Source organism: Mandrillus leucophaeus, unplaced genomic scaffold, assembly GCF_000951045.1.
Source record: "Mandrillus leucophaeus isolate KB7577 unplaced genomic scaffold, Mleu.le_1.0 Scaffold377, whole genome shotgun sequence".
In the NCBI taxonomy this organism is placed as follows: Eukaryota; Metazoa; Chordata; class Mammalia; order Primates; family Cercopithecidae; genus Mandrillus; species Mandrillus leucophaeus.
Genome location: NW_012103998.1, coordinates 1830621 through 1849912, shown reverse-complemented (window position 1 = coordinate 1849912; position 19292 = coordinate 1830621). Strand labels below are relative to the sequence as shown.

The window sequence follows — 19292 nt, the reverse complement described above, 5'->3', positions numbered from 1 at the left end:
AAAAGGAAAAAAGGGAACCTGTACATTGTTGGTGGGAATGTAAATTAATATAGCACTATAGAAAACAGCATGGAGGTTCCTCAGAAAACTAAAAATAGAATTACCATATGATTCAGCAATCCCACTTCTGGGTATATATCCAAAGGAATTATACCCAGAAGTAAGATTCCTGAATTATGCTGAAGAGATACCTGCACTCCCATGTTCACTGAAGCATTATTCACAAAGCTAAGATAAAGAAGCAATCTAGGTGTCTATCATCGGATGAATGGATAAAAAAAATTGTGGTATATGTACACAATAGAATACCATTCAGCCTTAAAAAAAGAGGGAAATTCTGTCATTCGGATATCATGGGTGAATCTGGAAGACATTATGCTAAGCAAAATTAGCCAGGCACAGCAAGATAAATACTGCATGATCCCACTTATATGTGGAATCTTAAAAAATTGAACTCATAGAAGTAGAGACATCCAGGTACCAACTCCAGCTGCCCAGAACGGGCACTATGGTCATGGTAGAAGGGACAGCAGTGCTGAGGCAGAACAGACTGGGCACCAAGGCACAAGATTTCTATAACTGGCCTGATGAATCCTTGAGAAAATAGGACAGTACACACGTGGATCAGCAGCACATTCAACAGAACGTAAGAGCAGGCTGCTCCAATATTGACAAAATTCTTGAACCACCTGAAGACCAAGATGAAACTGTACGGAAATAGGAACACTTAAAGCAATTCTGCCTTCGGCTAAATGGACTTGAGGTCAAACTTCAGAGTGAATGCTATCCAGATACTTAAATGACAGCAAGAGAACAATGGATTTGTCTTTGTGCAACTCATAAAACAAGAGTGTCCTGCTATAGACTACAATAGACATACATTTGATGGTGCTGTGTCTTCTGAACAGCAATATTTTCCCGGCAAGGTTAGTATAAAGGAATCATTGGTAGCAAAACTAGGATCAGCATGCCATAGGATTTATATAATATTTTCATGTGCTTATTTTAATCACTGGCAAATTTTTGATAAATATGAAAATGAGACATTTTTGTGTCATCGGTTTACTAACTTTGTGCTGAAGTGTAATTTGATGTCCAAGGATAACCTGAGTGTACCAATTTTAGAAGAGGAAGCTCAGAATTCAGTTTCTAGGGAAAGTGAAGCATGAAGGGAATTATATAGAAAAATGTACTGATCACATAATTAACATTAATTATGTGCTGTATATATCATTTTAGACATATCAATCATGTGTCCATATTATAGCTTATTTGTTTAGTATAGGTTTTGGTATGCTGTGTTTGTCTTTTATTAATAAAATGGGAATTGCTTTTTAAGTTATGCATAAGCTGTATATTCCCCAGTTTGGCACTCATGGGTTTTCAATAAGATTAGGGCCAGGTGCGGTGGTTCATATCTGTAATCCCAGCACTTTGGGAGCCCAAGGTGGGTAAATCCTTTGAGCTCAGGAGTTCGAGACCAGCCTGAGAAACATGACGAAACCCTGTCTCTATGAACAATATAAAAAATTAACCAAGCATGGTTGTGCAGGCCTGTAGTCCCAGCTACTTAGGGGGCTGAGGCAGGAGAATCACTTGAACCCGGGAGGCAGAGGTTGCAGTGAGCTGAGATCATACCACTGCACTCAATTCTGGGCAACAGAGAGAGACTCTGTCTCAGAAAAACAAAAATAAAAAATAAGTAAGATTAGTATTATCCGTTTAAAATGCCTGTTAATAAAAGAATTTACAGTTTGTAAAATTGCTGCTAAATAATCACTGGATCACAATCCTTATCAAACAAATCCACCTATAAAAAAAATGAGTGAGCTTGAGGTTTTGCACAAGCCATATACTAAACAGGTGGTGATGTTTTCCTTTGGTTTTACCTGTCAGTATAGATATTCTAGAAACTTCTGTAGTATACACTTCCATCGTACCTGTTAACTTTCCCAAAATGAGATTAAAGTGTTATAAGATTCTGTTTAGTTTTAATATGCATGTGATTATTTGTATATCTAAATATAAATGCAAATGAAGCATTAATACTTAAATAATCTTACTATGCTACATAAAGTACATTCTAGGCTAGCATACTTGGAAAGGGTTTACCTTTCTACAACAGTAGACTGTTACATACAAGATGATGATAATGGTAAGGTACATAAATGATGTTCCCACTGGCAACCTGCCCTGCCTGCCACTTCTCCTTCCCTTAACCCTCTTCTCAAACTACTTTAGCTGAGAAGCTTTTCACCAGACTGTGATTTAGTGATGGATTATACCTATTTATATTCATATTAACTGCTTACTGATTATATTCCATATTAGCTATTACATTACACTACAGGAACAATGTATTGGCATAGGCCCTTGCTTATCTTTGTTTTGCAAAATTGTTCTAACTACTTAGAAAATAGTCCTTAAAATAGTTTCTCTTCCTGTCAGTAATATTAGTCTTTTCATCTAACCATCTAGGCAGCATTAAATAGAGTTGAAGAAATATTTTAGTATTTATTTTATACACCCTGTCCACAAAGTTTCTGTTTGAATTATACGCGCATGTGAGATTATCTGCAGTAATTCACAGGTTCTGAGGGTGTTGATAAGTGGTCATATGTTTTTTGGACTTTGGTATAATTCAGTGTCTTAAGAAGGATTCAAGTACACGTTTAACAATCTTATAATCTCATTTCTGATAAAGCACTGAAGGTCTTACTGCCAGACTGATTATAATGAGGCACTAAAGGTGAAAAAAACTGTACATGTTGTGAAGAAAGTATTTAAATCCATCTTTTGAACAAATTTAACTAACACAAGGAAATGCTTTTCCATTTAAAAGGGTTATTTTGAAATGAAGACAAAAATGTATTCATCTTCACTGTTTTTTCAAATTTAAGGGAATAATTTATACCATATTATTAGACAAGAATGTACAGCAAAAATGTGGGACACAGCAGTATACTGAGAGTATATATATATGGTTTATACCTTTCCAAGCTGCCAGTCTTTTAGGCTTTGAATATGGCCAGCAGCCCCCATCATTACTGTACCCCAACCCACAACTATCTTATAAAAAGTTTTATGTTCACGGTGAAAGGAATTTTGACTTTCAAATTACATATTTATATTAATGTCACTATAAACCAATGGGAATAGTAATTTTTAAACAAGCTTGCTAAATATTGGGACTAAACTGTTACTAAGATATATGTAGCCATTTAGCTGTTCTCTCTAGACCATGTCTCTCAATGGGTTTCTACCACTTGACTATTTTTTTGTTGATTTTTTTTTTTTTTTTTGAGATGGAGTCTCACACTGTTGCCCGGGATGGGGTGCAGTGGCATGATCTGGGCTCACTGCAACCTCCACCTCCTGGGTTCAAGTGATTCTCCTGCCTCAGCCTCCCAAGTAGCTGGGATTACAGGTGTCCACCACCATGCCCGGCTAATTTTTTGTATTTTTAGTAGAGACGGGGTTTCACTCTGTTGGCCAGGCTGGTCTCAAACTCCTGATCTCAGGTGATCTGCCTGCCTTGGCCTCCCAACGTGCTGGGATTACAGGCGTGAGCCACCAGGTCTGGCCTTTTAGTGAATATTTAAACAAAGGTAGTAACTGGGATTGGTGATCTGGCTAAGTATTTTGAAACATATTTTGAAAAATATGGCTTAGTGTTAATAGGGAAATAGAATATGAGTTTTTTTTCTTATTCATTCCATCTTCCTTGTACTGTGTATTTAAAATTGATCAGATAAAAAAATCTCCAAAAGAAAACATCACGCTGGGTGCAGGGGCTCACACCTGTAATCCCAACATTTTGGGAAGCCAAGGCAACGATTGCTCGGGCTCAGGAATTTGAGACCAGACTGTGCAACATAGCGAGACCTTGCTTCTACTAAAAATAAAAATAGGCCAGGCGCGGTGGCTCACACCTGTAATCCCGGCACTTTGGGAAGCTGAGGCGGGTAGATCACCTGAGGTCAGGAATTCGAGACCAGCCTGGCCAACATGGCGAAACCCTGTCTCTACTAAAAATACAGAAGTTAGGTGGGCGTGGCGGTGTGCACCTGTAATCTGAGCTACTCGGGAGGCTGAGGCAGGAGAATCACTTAAACCTGGGAGGCAGAGGTTGCAGTGAGCTGGGATCACGCCACTGTCCCCCAGCCTGGGCGACAAGAGCAAAACTCTGTCTTTAAATAAATAAATAAATAAATAAAATTAGCTAGTCCCAGCTACTCAGGAGGCTGAGGTGGGAAGATCGCTTGAGCACATCATATTGAAGCTGTAGTGGGCTATTAATGTGCCACTGAACTCCAGTATGGGAGATAGAACAAGACCCTATCTTTAAAAGAAGGAAAAAAAAAAAAAAAAAGCAGAGTAGAATGGTGGTTACCAGGGGCAGGAGGAGTGGAGAGTATAAAAAAGAGGAGATGTTGATAAAAGAGTACAAAATTTCAGTTAGGAGGAATAAGCCTTAGTGCTCTACTGCGCAGAATGGTGACTGTAATAAATAATAATGCATTGTATATTTGGAAATTGCTAAAATAATTTTAAATGTTTTTACCACAAAAAAAGATAAGTATGTGAGGTAATGGATTTATTAATTGGCTTGATTTAATCATTCCACAATGTAAACACATATCAAAACATCATATTGTGCCCCACAAATATATACAATTATTATTTGTCAATTAAAAATAAAATTTTAGCCTGGGCAACACAGTGAGACCTCATCTCTTAAAAAAAAAAAACAGCAGGGTGTGGTGATGCACGCCTGTAGTCCCAGCTACTTGGGAGGCTGAGGCAGGAGGATGGCTTAAGCCCAGTAGGTTGAGGCTGCAGTGAGCTGTGAAAGCACTACCGCACTGAGCCTGGGCGACAGAGTGAGACTCTGTCTCAAATAAAATATTTTTAAAAACTGAGAACCCCTCCCCTCTAAAAACCTCCAAAGAACTCCAAATGCAACTTGAATGGGTTCCAACTAGTCAAATAGAGCTCAATTTGAACAATAAAAGAACCAATTATAACAATGGATTATAACCCATTGATTAAAATAGGAGTTGATACAGATGTAATGAATTAAAACTCTGATGAGTAAGGGGATACTTATATAATCTCAAAGAGTCTCCCCACAAAATGTTAACTAATTACAAAGGGAAAATTAGTAACTTCAGAATGGAGAAAACTGGCAGACCCCTTAATTACATGATAGAGGTTTTCATTAATAATAGGACAAACACAAATCAGCTGCTACTTAATAGAGTGCAACCAGAAAAACATGGCTTCAGTGACAGGAATGTCAGACACACAGCCTGAACCTAGTCATGAGGAAACATCCAACAAACCCACTGAGGGACCTTCAACAATGTAACTGCCGAGTAATTTTCAAAAGCCTCAAGGTCCTGAAGATCACGGAAAAGCTGAGGAGCCAATCCAGTGTGAAGGAGACTAAAGAACTTGAGATCCATATGAAATGTGTGATTGGATCTCTCTATAAAGGGCGTTGTTGGGACAACTGATGAAACCTGAGTGGCTGAAATTCAGAACACACTGCTCCAAAATATGCAGCTCTGGCATATTGACCATGCTGAGTTAAAGGCACTTGAAAAACAGCAGGCACAGCCGAGTGTGGTGGCTCTCATGGCTGTAATCTCAGTACTTTGGGAGGCCGAGGGAGGCAGATCACTTGAGGCCAGGAGTTTAAGACCAGCCTGGCCAACATGGTGAAACCCCATTTCTACTAAAAATACAGAATTAGGTGTGGTGGCACACACCTGTAATCCCAGTTACTTGGGAGGCTGAGGTAGAAGGATCACTTGAGCCCCGGAGGTCAAGGCTGCAGGGAGCCAAGATTGTACTGCACTCTAGCCTGGGCGACAAAGCAGGACCTTGTCTCAAAACAAAACAAAACAAAAAGAGCAGGCACAAGAATAATATGACCTTTTTCTTTCTGAAGGAGAAAAAATTCCCACATAAAAGATGTCCTCCCTATACCAGAAAGAAAATATCCTTCTACATCAAGGACAGGAAATTGAGGTCAAGGGAAATCTGCACAAAGTTTGTTAAATTAACTCTTATCTTCTTGGTCACTTCTCCACACAATTAACCTATTCAAGCCCAAGTCCCTTTGTCTTCTCACATTTTCACAATGTTCTACTCTTTGTCCAATTCAGTATCTAAGTGTTCAACATGAACTGCATCTTTGGGTCTTCATTCCCTTATGAGGGCTCCAAGTCATGGAACTCTTATATTAAATAAATTTGTATGCTTTTCTCCTGTTAACATGTCTTTAATTCTCAGGCCCAGCCAAAAAGCCCTAAGAGGATAAGGGTAAAATTTTGCCTCCCTTACATAGTGTATCATTGTTACTTTCCTCATATTTATGGTTATATTGTGGATACGCAGGACAATGCTCTTGTTTGCAGGAAGTACCCGCTAAGGTATTCAGGAGTGATGGGACATCAATCTGGCAACTTACTTTAAAGTTATCAAAATATTTGTAAGCTGGGTGTGGTGGCTCATGCCTGTAATCCCAGCTCTTTGGGAGGCCAAGGTGAGCAGATCATGAGGTCAACAGATTGAGCCCATCCTAGCCAACATGGTGAAACCTCACCTTTACTAAAAATACAAAAATTAGCTGGGGGTAGTGGTGTCTGCCTGTAGTCCCAGCTACTCGGGAGGCTGAGGCAGAAGAATCGCTTGAACCCGGGAGACGGAGGTTGCAGTGAGCTGAGATCGCATCACTGTACTCCAGCCTGGTAACACAGTGAGACTCTGTCTCAAAAACTAATAATAATAAAATAAATAAATAAATGAAATATCTGTAACGATTCTGAAAGTTCGGGATTATTCCAAATGTTAAAAAACCTGTCAACCAGATCACACCCTATCTTACCTTCCAGTGACTTCCAAATAAATTCAGACAAAAAGCCGAAGTATGTACCATGGCTTACTGAAAGAGTCTCCCCGAGGCCTGAAAGCTTGAAGGGATGAGTAACTCCTCCCTTCTCAGGCTCATTCCCAAGGCTCAAGGCTACTTGGGCAGCAGCCTGTGTCAGCAAGACAGCAGAAGCAGGAAGAGAGCTGGCTGAAAGACACATACCCCCTTGAAGATCAAGAGGCAGGCCGTCCAGGTACTAGATAGCAGTTACATCAGACTGAGACACTTCCTATTTACAGGAGACTATAAAACCCCTGCCCCGTCCTCATTTGGTGCTAACACCATTTTAGGCCTCAGCCCGCCTGCACCCAGGCGCTCATTAAAACAGCATGTTGGTCCACATCGCCTCATGTTGTCTATTGGCATGCTCTCGGGGTTCAAGCCAATGCAAGAACCTTTCATCTTACAAGATCTACATGATTTGGGCCCTAGCTATTTCTCCTACCTCGTTTCTTAACGTCTTCCCCTCGCTCATTCCATTCCAGCCAAACTGGCCATACTGCTGTTTTTGAACAGACCAAGCAATACATCTCAAACATACAGGCTTTGCACCTGTGGTTCCCTCTGCCTGGAATGCTTTCTCCCCCTCTTCTAGGTCTTTCCTCAAATGTCACTTCCTCAAAGAATCTTTCTCTAACTCCTGTATAAAACAGCCACCTGACCCTTCCATTGCTCTTGATTCCCCTGTGAGGCCCAGCTTCATATCATCTTCCTTGCACTTATCATTACCACAAATACGTAAAGTATGTTTTTCTGCCTTCCCCCATGAAAACGAGGACCCTGTTTTATTCACTGCTTTATCCCCAGGTTCTTGGCACCTGGTAGGTACTAAATAAATAGTTATTTGAATAGGGATGATAAATTGTATCTGTACAATTACTCTCTACATGTAATAATACCTGGCTCTCTAATTAGAGATAAATCAACCCAACATCAAATGTATTCACGAATCAAGGGTAAGAATCCACAGATTTAGAATTCCACAGTGTGTCACAGTCAACAAACAGGGCTTTGAGAAACAAACAGCTAAGCTTGTCCAACACCATTTCTCCCTACAAAGATTCATCACAAGCCGTGAAGCTTCCCATACAAACAAGGGTCATCAAAGGTACTCAGCCCTTAGGAGGCTTCTCTCCACAAAGAAATGCAGCTTTGAATCCTCCCTTGCCCTCAGGCACCTGCTGGAGTGATCTTCTACAGCTCTTACCTTCATTCTCCTGTGATCTCAGATCAAATAAAAGGACTTGCTCCACTGAATAGAACTTTTATCTTTTCAGGTTTTTACTATTTTATAATTTTAAACATACTTAATCGCACATAATTGAAATCACAGCCTACCCCTCATCTCCCCAACTGTGGCCCCTGAGCACCAATGTTAGACGAACGTTTTGAAGCAGATAGATGTCAATCTGAATAAGACAGCTTACATGCCTTCCACAGCCTCCCAGGACCAACTCCACCCAAGAAACAATCTCTCAATGAAACAAAAACCAGGACACCTCAGCTCCAAAAGCCTGAATTCCATGTTGACACCTTGGTCTCAAATAATCCTCCTAACATATAGAATGCCCCTTCGGAGAAGGTTGATGGTTCTAAACCTAAAACCCAAGCTCAGTGCATGCTGGGCTTAATACCTAGGTGACAGGATGATCTGTGCAGCAAATCACCATGGCACACGTTTACCTATGTAAACCTGCACATCCAGCACATGTACACTGGAACTTAGAATAAAAGTTAAAGAAAAAAACAAAGACACAGAATGTGGAAAAAATAAAAAATAAAAATAAAAATAAACAACCCAAAACAACCCACAGCTCCTCAGACCTTAACAGAACAACAGGTTATTATTTCCCACTAAAAAGAGTGCAACAGCAATCCCCTAATGATATAGCATGAGAAAGTTCCTAATCAGTGCTGCTTTCTCATGTTAAGAACCAATGAACTTCTTTTTTCAGATTCAGGGTTTCACTCTGTCGCCCAGGCTGGAGTACAGTGATGCACTGATACCTCCTTGCAACCTCAAACCCCTGAGCTCAAGGGATCCTCCCACCTCAGCCTCCCAAGTAGTTGGAATTACAGGCACACACCACCATGCTTGACTAATTTTCTAAAACTTTTTTATTTATAGAGATGAGGCCTTGTTATGTTGCACAGCCTGGTCTCAAACTTCTGTCCTCAAGCGATCCTCATGCCTCAGCCTTCTGAAGTGCTGGAACTACAGGTATGAGCCACCACACCGAGCCCCAGTGAGCTTTTAAAGACATTATCCATTATCATGTTCTTCAAACTACATCACTGACACAGTCAGTGCTCACAATTAGTCCAAGTAGTAGAACACGGGTTGAAAACTGGTTGTAGCTCAGCAAAAAATGTACAGTACAAATATGTTTTGCTTAGCTCACACAGTATTTGGAAAACAAAAAAAAGTTGTTCTGTCCAATTGAGTGGCCTATTTATCACAAATAAAAATTTAAAAATGTCCTCAGTTGGATTATCGGTATTTCAAAGTGCTCTAGAAAGGCCAGGCATGGTGGCTCATGCCTGTAATCCCAGTATCTTGGGAGGGAGAGGTGGGCGAAGCATTTGAGTCCAGGAGTTCGAGACCAGCCTGGGCAACATGGCGAAACCTCATGTGCACTAAAAATACAAAAGAATTAGCTGGGCGTGGTGCCACATGCCTGTAGTCCCAGCTACTCAGGGGGCTAAGGCAGGAGGATCACCTGAGCCCAGGAAGTCGAGACTGCAGTGAACCCTGATTGTGCCACTGCACTCCAGCCTGGGCAATAGAGTGAGACCCTGTCTCAATAATAATAATAATAATAAAAATAATGTTCTGGGCCACATGTGGCAAGTGGTTACCCTATCGGACAGGGCAGATAAAGAACACTTCCGTCATCGTGGAAGGTTCTGCTAGATAAGGCTGTATTTAAAATGTCAAATATTTTTGAAAATTAATTGAAAAAACAAGAACTGGCCCGGTGTGGTGGCTCATGCCTGTAATCCCAACACTTTGAGAGGCTGAAGTGGGTGGATCACTTGGGGCCAGGAGTTTGAGACCAGCCTGGCCAACATGGTGAAACCTGTCTGTGGTAAAAGTAGAAAAATTAGCCAGACATGGTGGCAGGTGCCTGTAGTCCCAGCTGCTCAAGAGGCTGAGGCAGGAGAATCGCTTGAACCTGGGAGGCAGAGGTTGCAGTGAGCCAAGATGGTGCCACTGCACTCCAGCCTGGGCGACAGAGTGAAACTCTATCTCAACAAAAAAAAAGCAAGAAAAAACAAGAAATCTCACAAAGAAATACAGATGTCCACCTTTGAAAATTCCAGAAACCCTTCGCAGAATTCTCACCGGATGGAACTGGGGATTGCTGAATAAGCCTGCTGCCCTCTTTGACAAGTCTGTACTTTTCAGTTCACTGTAGTTCCCACGACCTCCTATTGTTTCATAGCTGCACTTCACTCACTTATGTCACATATCTGGGTTTCCAAGTGACTCTTTAGAACAGAGGCAAATACACTGAGATTATCCCACTTTCTACTGAAGACAGCCCAAAACTAGCTCTGATGTTCAAATCCAATTAAAATAAAATGTCACAGCCCACCACATATACTTATTTCTAGTTTTTGAGTGAAATTTTCTAGACCACTGGAAAGGATCTCCAGAGTTTAACTGTATATCAATTCTATGGCATAATTTCAGCAGTCTATGAAACAGATATAAGTACTTTGCTTAGAAACACTTCATGCAAAATTTGGTGAGCATTTAGAATTTCATTTCAAAATATGTATATTATAAAGTCATACAGGTTTTAGAGATCTAAGGAATTTTAGGGCTATCATTTTACAGATGATGAAACTAAGCCCTAAAGAGCTTAAGGAACTTGCTTAAAGTCAAACCGCCAGACAAGATTACAGCCAAAGTTCTTTTCACCTTCCGCTTCACCAAGACAGGTGATACTATGGCATGTTGTTGTTCTAAGACAGCCACACCATTATACATCCCAATATATACCGTGATGTTGACATGCCTCCATCAAGAGATAGGTCCATGTTTTCTCAAGTAGAACTTGGGCGGAGCTTTCTAATTGCCTCAATCAATGGAATATGAAAGTGATACTGGACAATTTGCAAGACTAAGTTAGATAAGGCAATATGGCTCCTGCCTAGCTCACTCTCTCAGAGCACTTGCCTGTGTCAGCCAAGGCAACATGAAGGTATTCCAACCCACAGGCCCAGCTATAACCCCAGCTGACAGCCAACAATAAATGCCAGATACTAAGTGAACAAGTTTTCCTTTTTCTTTTTTTTTTTTGTGGAGACGGAGTCTCGCTCTGTTGCCAGGTTGGAGTGCAGTGGTACGATCTCGGCTCACTGCAACCTCTGCCTTCCGGGTTCAAGTGATTCTCCTGCCTCAGCTTCCCAAGTAGCTGGGACTACAGGCATGTACCACTGCGCCTGGCTAATTTTTGTATTTTTAGTAGAGACGGGGTTTCACTGTGTTAGCCAGGATGGTCTCGATCTCTTGACCTCGTGATCCACCCGCCTCAGCCTTCCAAAGTGCTGGGATTACAGGCGTGAGTCACCGCACCCAGCCTGATCAAGTTTTCAGATGATTCCAGTGTCCAGCCTTGGAGTCTTCCAGCTGAGGCTCCAGACATCTGGGAGCAGAGACTAGCCACCCTTGTTTTATCTTGTCTGAACTCCTGACCCGAAAAAAAAAAACTATGGAGACAGAAATAATTGTTGTTTTAAGCCACTAAATTTAAGGGTAACTTATGCATTCAATGTAAGTAGGATAGATACTTTCAGAAGAATACCACTGACTGCCTTATAGAGAGATATTCAATAAATATTTTTGTAATGAAATAAATATTGTCAAGTTAAATTAAATAAAATGAACCAGGCATGGTGGCTCGTGCTTATAATCTCAGCTACTTGGAGGCTGAGGTGAGAGGATTGCTTGAGCCCAGGAGTTCCAGCCTGGGCAACATAGCAAGATCCCATCTCAACTAAAAAAATAAATAAATAAAAGCTGGGTATGGTGGCTCACGCCTGTAATCCCAGCACTTTGGGATGCCAAGGTGGGTGGGTCACTTCAACCCAGGAGTTTGAGACCAGCCTGGGCAACATGGCGAAATCGCATCTCTATAAAAAACGCAAAAATTAGGCCGGGTACAGTGGCTCATGCCTGTAATCCCAGCACTTTGAGAGGCCGAGGCAGGTGGATCACCTGAGGTCAGGAGTTTGAGACCAGCCTGGCCAACATGGCAAAACCAGTCTCTACTAAAAATTAAAAAAAAATTAGGCCGGGTACAGTGGCTCATGCCTGCAATCACAGCACTTTGAGAGGCCGAGGCAGGTGGATCACCTGAGGTCAGGAGTTTGAGACCAGCCTGGCCAACATGGCAAAACCCCATCTCTACTAAAAATACAAAAATTAGCCAGGCGTGGTGGCATGAGCCTGTAGTCCCAGCTACTCGGGAGCCTGAGGCAGGAGAATGGCTTGAATCTGGGAGTCAGAGGTTGCAGTGAACCAAGATCATGCCACTGCACTCCAGCCTGGGCAACAGAGCAAGACTCTGTCTCAGAAAAAACAAACAAACAACAAAAACAGGCCAGGCATGGTGGCTCATACCTGTAATCCCAGCACTTTGGGAAGCCGAGGTGGGGGGATCACCTGTGGTCAGGAGTTCGAGACCAGCCTGGCCAACACAGTGAAACCCTGTCTCTACTAAAAATACAAAATTAGCTGGGCATGGTGGCTCACACCTGTAGTCCCAGCTACTCAGGAGGCTGAGGTGGGAGGACCACTTCAGCCCAGGAGGTTGAGGCTGCAATGAACCACGATTGTGCCATTGCATTCCAGCCTGGGTGACAGAGCAAAGGGAGGCTGATGTGGGAGGATCACTTGAGCCTGGGAGGTCAAAGCTGAAGTGAGTCATGATCATGTCACTGCCCTCCAGTCTGGGTGACAGAGTGAGACTCTGTCTCAAAAAAAAAAAAAAAAAAGACAAATAAAATAAAATAATAAAATGTTGTCTCAGCTTACCATTCAGGAGGCACCATGCTTGCATCCACTTCCCAGAATGTGTTTTTGCCATTCATTTCAGTAGTATATACAACCCATCGGTGACGGCCTGAGTGGAAAGACGAACATTTAGAAAGAAAAACTTTTTTTTTTTAAAGCATAGATGCATAGTATCAAAGAAGACAACCTTTTTATTAAGAAAAGACTTTGTGTGATCTTATATAAGAGAGCTATTAGAGGAATAACACCCTGGGTGAATTCATGAAGGCAAGCTCCAGGACGTGTGTGGCAAGCTTTAATCAGCAACCTGCACCAAAGACTGAGATGATTCACTGCTGTGGAGGGGCTCAGGCCTTTCCCGGAGTGGAGAATCCTTGCTTCCCTGACAGCTCCCCAGAGGGAGTAGCAGATAGGACAGGAAAGTGTGTTCCCGGATATTCAGGGTATTCAGAAAATAAGGTGCTCCTCTTGCGACTGGGGCAAAAACACATTTGTAGCAATCATACTTGAATTCTACGTCTCCACGTAAGTATTTTTTTTAAACCACCCCAGATCCTTTTGGAAATTTGTGAATTATACACAATAAGCAAACATTAGAAATGATGGTTAGGTACACAGGACACCTCACATCATCAAAATAATATGGCTGCATTCCTCATTTAGGAAATTTCTGAGCACTAGTTGAGGGGCCTAACCACTATTTACACTATTGGGTCCTTAAACTGAGCAAAGACTTGGGCTTTGTCACTTATTATCAGTGGTTATTAGGCAAATTTCATGAGCCTCAGTTTCTTTATCTATTAAAAGTGGATGACTATACCTACATCTTAGAGTTGCTGTGAAAATTAAATATCACATACATTCACCTAGTTCAGCATCAGCCACATAAGCGTATAATAAATATTAATTCCTTCTACTCCTTCCTTACTGTTCTTACCTGCCAATAGGGAACACTGAATTTGTTCATTCCTATGATGGATTTTAAACCAATAAGCAAAAGGTAATCTGCATTTCATTTACAGGGTTTTCCTAGATAAACATATAATCAACAAATACTGACTACCGGTACTTAAACATGACCCCATCTCTTTTTAAAAATACAGATTTCAATCAACATTTACTGCTTCATTTAGAGAAATCAATCTTAAGAATAGCTAACTAAAAATAAACTATAATTCAATGAGGCACGGGAATGTGCAGGCAGACGGAGGAGACCTCAGGAAAGGTTTCATAAGTCAAGACCTGACAATACAGTTAGGCTATAATGATGGAGGTGGGCCTTAACAATCTCTCTCTCTCTGTCTCTCTCTCTCCATATTTCTTGAAATGTTAAATGCCTATCCTCAGACTCAGAAATTCCGCTTTATTTATTTATTTGTTTGTTTACTGGAGACGGAGTTTAGCTCTGTCACCTAGGCTGGAGTGCAGTAGCGCAACCTCGGCTCACTGCCTGCAACCTCCCCTTCCTGGGTTCATGCGATTCTCCTGCCTCAGCCTCCCGAGTAGCTGGGACCATAGGCATGTGCCACCATGCCTGGCTAATTTTTGTATTTTTAGTAGAGATCAGGCCAGAAATTTATTTAAACACATAAATATAGTTATAAGCAGGTTCACAGTAGCATCATTCCTAATAGCAAAAAGCCAAAAGCAACCTATGTGTCTATCAACAGTAACAGGATTGAAGAAATAATGGTTCTTCCATACACTGGAATGTTGTGTTGCTATTTTTAAAAATGCTGTGCATTTTTTTTTTAAATAAACAAACACAACTGGCTGGGCACGGTGGCTCACTTCTTAATCCCAGGACTCTGGGAGGCTGAGGCAGAGGGATCACTTGAGCTCAGGAGTTCGAGACCATCCTGGGCAACACAGTGAAACCCTGTCCCTACAAAAAATACAAAAATTAGCTGGGCATGGTGGCATACGCCTGTACTCCCAGCTACTCTCGAGCTTGAGGTGAGAGGATCACTTGAGCATGGGAGGCAGAGGTTGCAGTGAGCCGAGATCACACCACTGCATTCCAGGTGGGGCAACCGAGAGACCCTGTCTCAAAATAAAAGAAAAGAATCTTAAATATACATAAAGACTAAACTATTAAAAGAGTTGCAAAATTAAAAGGGGAGAGAGCTTTCATACACCAAATATATATATACACATACATATATAGGTACACACACACACACGAGATGGGGGACATTGTGAGACACTATGTTGCCCAGGCTGGTCTTGAACTTCTGGCCTCAACTGATCCTCCCACCTTGGCCTCCCACAGCACTGGGATTACAGGCATGAGCCACCATGCCAGGCCCTAATTTTTTTTAATTAGCAAAAATAAGAATATTTCCAATGCAAGGGAGAAAAGAAGAAAGGAGTCCGGCTGCGGTGGCTCACGCCTGTAATCCCAGCACTTTGGGAGGCTGAGCTGGGCAGATCACGAGGTCAGGAGTTTGAGACCAGCCTGACCAACATGGAGAAACCCCATCTCTACTAAAAATATAAAAAATTAGCTGGGCATGATGGCGCATGCCTGTATTCCCAGCTACTCAGGAGGCTGAGGCAGGAGAATCGCTTGAACCTGGGAGACGGAGGTTGCAGTGAGCCAAGATCCTGCCATGGCACTCTAGCCTGGGCAACAAGAGCAAAACTCCGTCTCAAAAAAAAAAAAAAAAAAGAAAAGAAAAGAAGAAAGAAAGGAAAGAATGTAATGTTATAGTTTGTAACAGTAAGTGAGAAGTAGAAAGAATAATTACCCCAGGTTCTGCCATTAATTACTTAAGTCTCTTTGATTAAGACAGTTCCTTGGGACTGTTTCTTCATCTATAAAACAACAGTGTTTAGACAATCTCTTTAAAATCTATTCTAGGTCTAAAATTCTGTGATTTATGTGAGTATTAAAAATATCATAACTAGGTGTGACAGTATGTGCCCATAATTCCAGCTCCTCAGGAGGCTAAGGCGGGAGGATTGCTTGAGCTCAAGAGTTCAAGACCAGCTCAAGTAAAATAGTGAGACCTCATCACACACACACACATACATGCACACACACACGCACACGCACACACATAAATAACAGAGTACATAAGATGTTTATTTCTTATAAACCAACATGCATCCAAAGCAACCACACATGGTTGACACATTCCTGAGAAATATTCCTAACTGCTCAATGACCTACCTTCTTCATCTGTAAAATGGGGGCATAGGGAGCACAAAAGTACCTATCTCAAGGAGATGTTGAAGATTAAAGTAGATAATGTATGTTTTTGTTTAGCACAGCACCTAGCACATGGTAATCACTCAATAAATGCTAGGTAATTATATTTCACATTATACATTGTTCCCCTGGATGAAGACTAATTGCTTTTTCCTCTTTGATACTTTTCATATCAATCAAGAGTATTTTTTTATTATTATAAAAGTAAAAAATGCACATGGGAGAAAATTCAATAATTCAAGAAGGTACAGGTTGGGTGTGTCTAATTCCAAAAGCTCCAAAATTGGAAACTTTTTTTTGTGTGCTGGCATGACACTCAAAAGAAATGCTCATTAGAGTATTTCAGATTTCAGATTAGGGATGCTAAACTGGGACATATAATGCAAATATTCCAAAATCCAAAAAAATCTAAAATCTGAAATATTTGTGGTCCCAAGCATTTCAGGTAAGGGATACTCAAACTGTAAAAAAAAATAATAGCAGTCACAGTGCTAATATTGACTGAGCACTTATTATGTACCGAGCATTAGGCCAGTGGTTCTTAAAAGCTGGAAATTTTGCCCCCAAGGCGACATTTGGCAATGCCTGGGACATTTTTGGTTGTCAGTCAGGGCCGCTGCTGCTGGTCATTCTATGATGCACAGGACAGCCCCTCACAACAAAGAATTATCTGTCCCAAAAAAAGAAAACTACAAACCAATATCCCTGATGAACGCAGATACACAAATCCTCAACAAAATATTAGCTAACCGAATCCAACAGCATACCAAAAAGATAATCATACATCATGTTCAAGTGAGTTTAATACTAGGGATGCAGGGATGGTTTACCATACCCAAGTCAATAAATGTGATATACCACATAAATAGAATTAAAAATAAAAATCATATGATCATCCCACCAGATGCAGAAAAAGTATTCGATAAAATCCAGCATTCCTCTATGATAAAAGCCCTCAACAAAATTGGCACAGAAGGGACATACCTCAAAGTAATAAAAGCCACATATGACAAACCCACAGCAAATGTCATACTGAATGGGGAAAGGCTGAAAGCATTCGCCCTGAGAACTGGAACAAGACAAGGATGCCCACGTTCAGCACTTCTATTCAACGTAGTACTGAAGTCATAGCCAGAGCAACTGCATAAGGGAAAGAAAAAAGTGCATCCACATTTAAAAAGAGGAAGTCAAACTGTCGCTGTTTGTTGATGATACGATCATATACTCAGAAAAGCCTAAAGACTCATGCAGAAAGCTCCTAGACCTGATAAATAAATCCAGCAAAGTTTCAGGATACTAAATCAATGTACACAAATCAGTAGCACAGCTATACACCAACAACCACCACGCTGAGAATCAAATCAAGAACTCCATCCCTTTTACAACAGCTGCAAAAAATAAAATAAAATATAGGAATATACTTAACCATGGAGGTGAAAGATCTCTACAAGGAAAACTAAAAAACACTGCTGAAAGAAATCATAGATGACACAAATAAATGGAAACATACCCCATGCTCATGGATGGGCATAATCAATATTGTGAAAATGACCATATGGCCCAAAGCCATCTACAGATTCAATGTAATTCCCATCAAAATACCATCATTGTTCTTCACAGAACTAGAAAAAACAATTTTAAAATTCATGTGGAACCAAAAATGAGCCCACATAGCCAAAGCAATACTAAGCAAAAAGAACAAATCTCGAGACATCACATTACCCGACTTCAAATTATACTATGAGGCTACAGTTACCAAAACAGTATGCTACTGGTATAAAATAGGCCAATGGAACAGAACACAGAACTCAGAAATAAAACCAAATACAGCCAACTGATCTTCAACAAAGCAAACAAAAACATAAGTGGGGAAAGGACACTCTATTCAACAAATGGTGTTGAAAAAACTAGCAAGCCACATGTAGAAAAATGGAAGTGGATCTTCATCTCTCGCCTTACACAAAAATCAACTCAAGATGGATCAAAGAGTTAAATCTAAGACCTGAAAATATAAAAATTCTAGAATATCACTTCCGAAAAACTCTTTCAGACGCTGGTTTAGGCAAGGAAGTCATAACTAAGAACCCAAATGCAACAAAAACAAAAATAAATGGTACCTAATTAAACTAAAAAGCTTCTGTACAGCAAAAGAAATAATCAGTAGAGTAAACAGACAACCCACAAAGTGGGAGAAAATATTTGCAAACTATGCATTAGACAAAGGACTAATGTCCAGAATCTACAAGGAACTCACACAAATCAGTAAGAAAAAAACAATCCCATCAGAAAGTGGGCAAAGGACATGAATAGACAATTCTCAAAAGAAGACATACAAACAGCTAATAAACCTATGAAAAAAATGCTCAACATCACTAACTATCAGGAAAATGCAAATTAAAACCACAATGAGATAGCACTTTACTCCTGCAAGAATGGCCATAATTAAAAATTCAAAAAATAATAGATGGTAGTGTGGATGTGGTGAAAAGGGAACGCTTTTGCACTGCTGTTGGGAATGTAAACTAGTACAACCACTAGGGAAAACAGTAAGGAGATTCCTTAAAGAACTGAAGGCAGAGCTACCATTCGATCCAGCAATCCCACTACTGGGTATCTACCCAAAGAAAAATAAGTCATTACATGAAAAAGACACGTGCATACACATGTGTATAGCAGTACAATTTGCAATTGCAAAAATAAGGAACCAACCTAAATGCCCACCAATGAATGAGTGGATAAAGAATATGTGGTATATATACACCATGGAGTACTACTCAGCCATAAAACAGAAAGCAATAATGGCTTTTGCAGCAACTTGGATGGAGCTGGAGGGCATTATTCTAAGTGAAGTAACTCAGGAATGGAAAACCAAATATCGTACGTTCTCACTTATAAGTGGGAACTAAGCTATGAGGATGCCAAGGTATAAGAATGATATAAAGGACTTTGGGGACTCAAGGGGATAAAAGACTACATACTGGATACAGTGTAACACTGATCGGGTGACAGGTATACCAAAATCTCAGAACTCACCACTAAAAAACTTATCCATGTAGGCCAGGCACGGTGGCTCACACCTGTAATCCCAGCACTCTGGGAGGCCGAGGCGGGTG

The 19292-nt window shown here is 40.8% G+C and overlaps 1 protein-coding gene and 1 pseudogene across 2 annotated transcripts in view; one reads left to right on the top strand and one right to left on the bottom strand.

Moving 5' to 3' along the window:
* Positions 1–19292, bottom strand: part of NDUFA12 (NADH dehydrogenase (ubiquinone) 1 alpha subcomplex, 12) — a 51055-nt gene that overhangs the window by 27151 nt on the left and 4612 nt on the right. Inside the window, exon 3 of one of the 2 annotated variants that reach the window (XM_011990337.1) lies at positions 12987–13074. The exons of the other annotated variant lie outside the window; for it this stretch is intronic. Coding sequence (XP_011845727.1) covers positions 12987–13074 — 88 coding nt within the window. The remainder of the gene's footprint in view (positions 1–12986; positions 13075–19292) is intronic. 2 annotated transcript variants of the gene reach the window in all.
* Positions 509–1169, top strand: LOC105546989 (annotated as a pseudogene).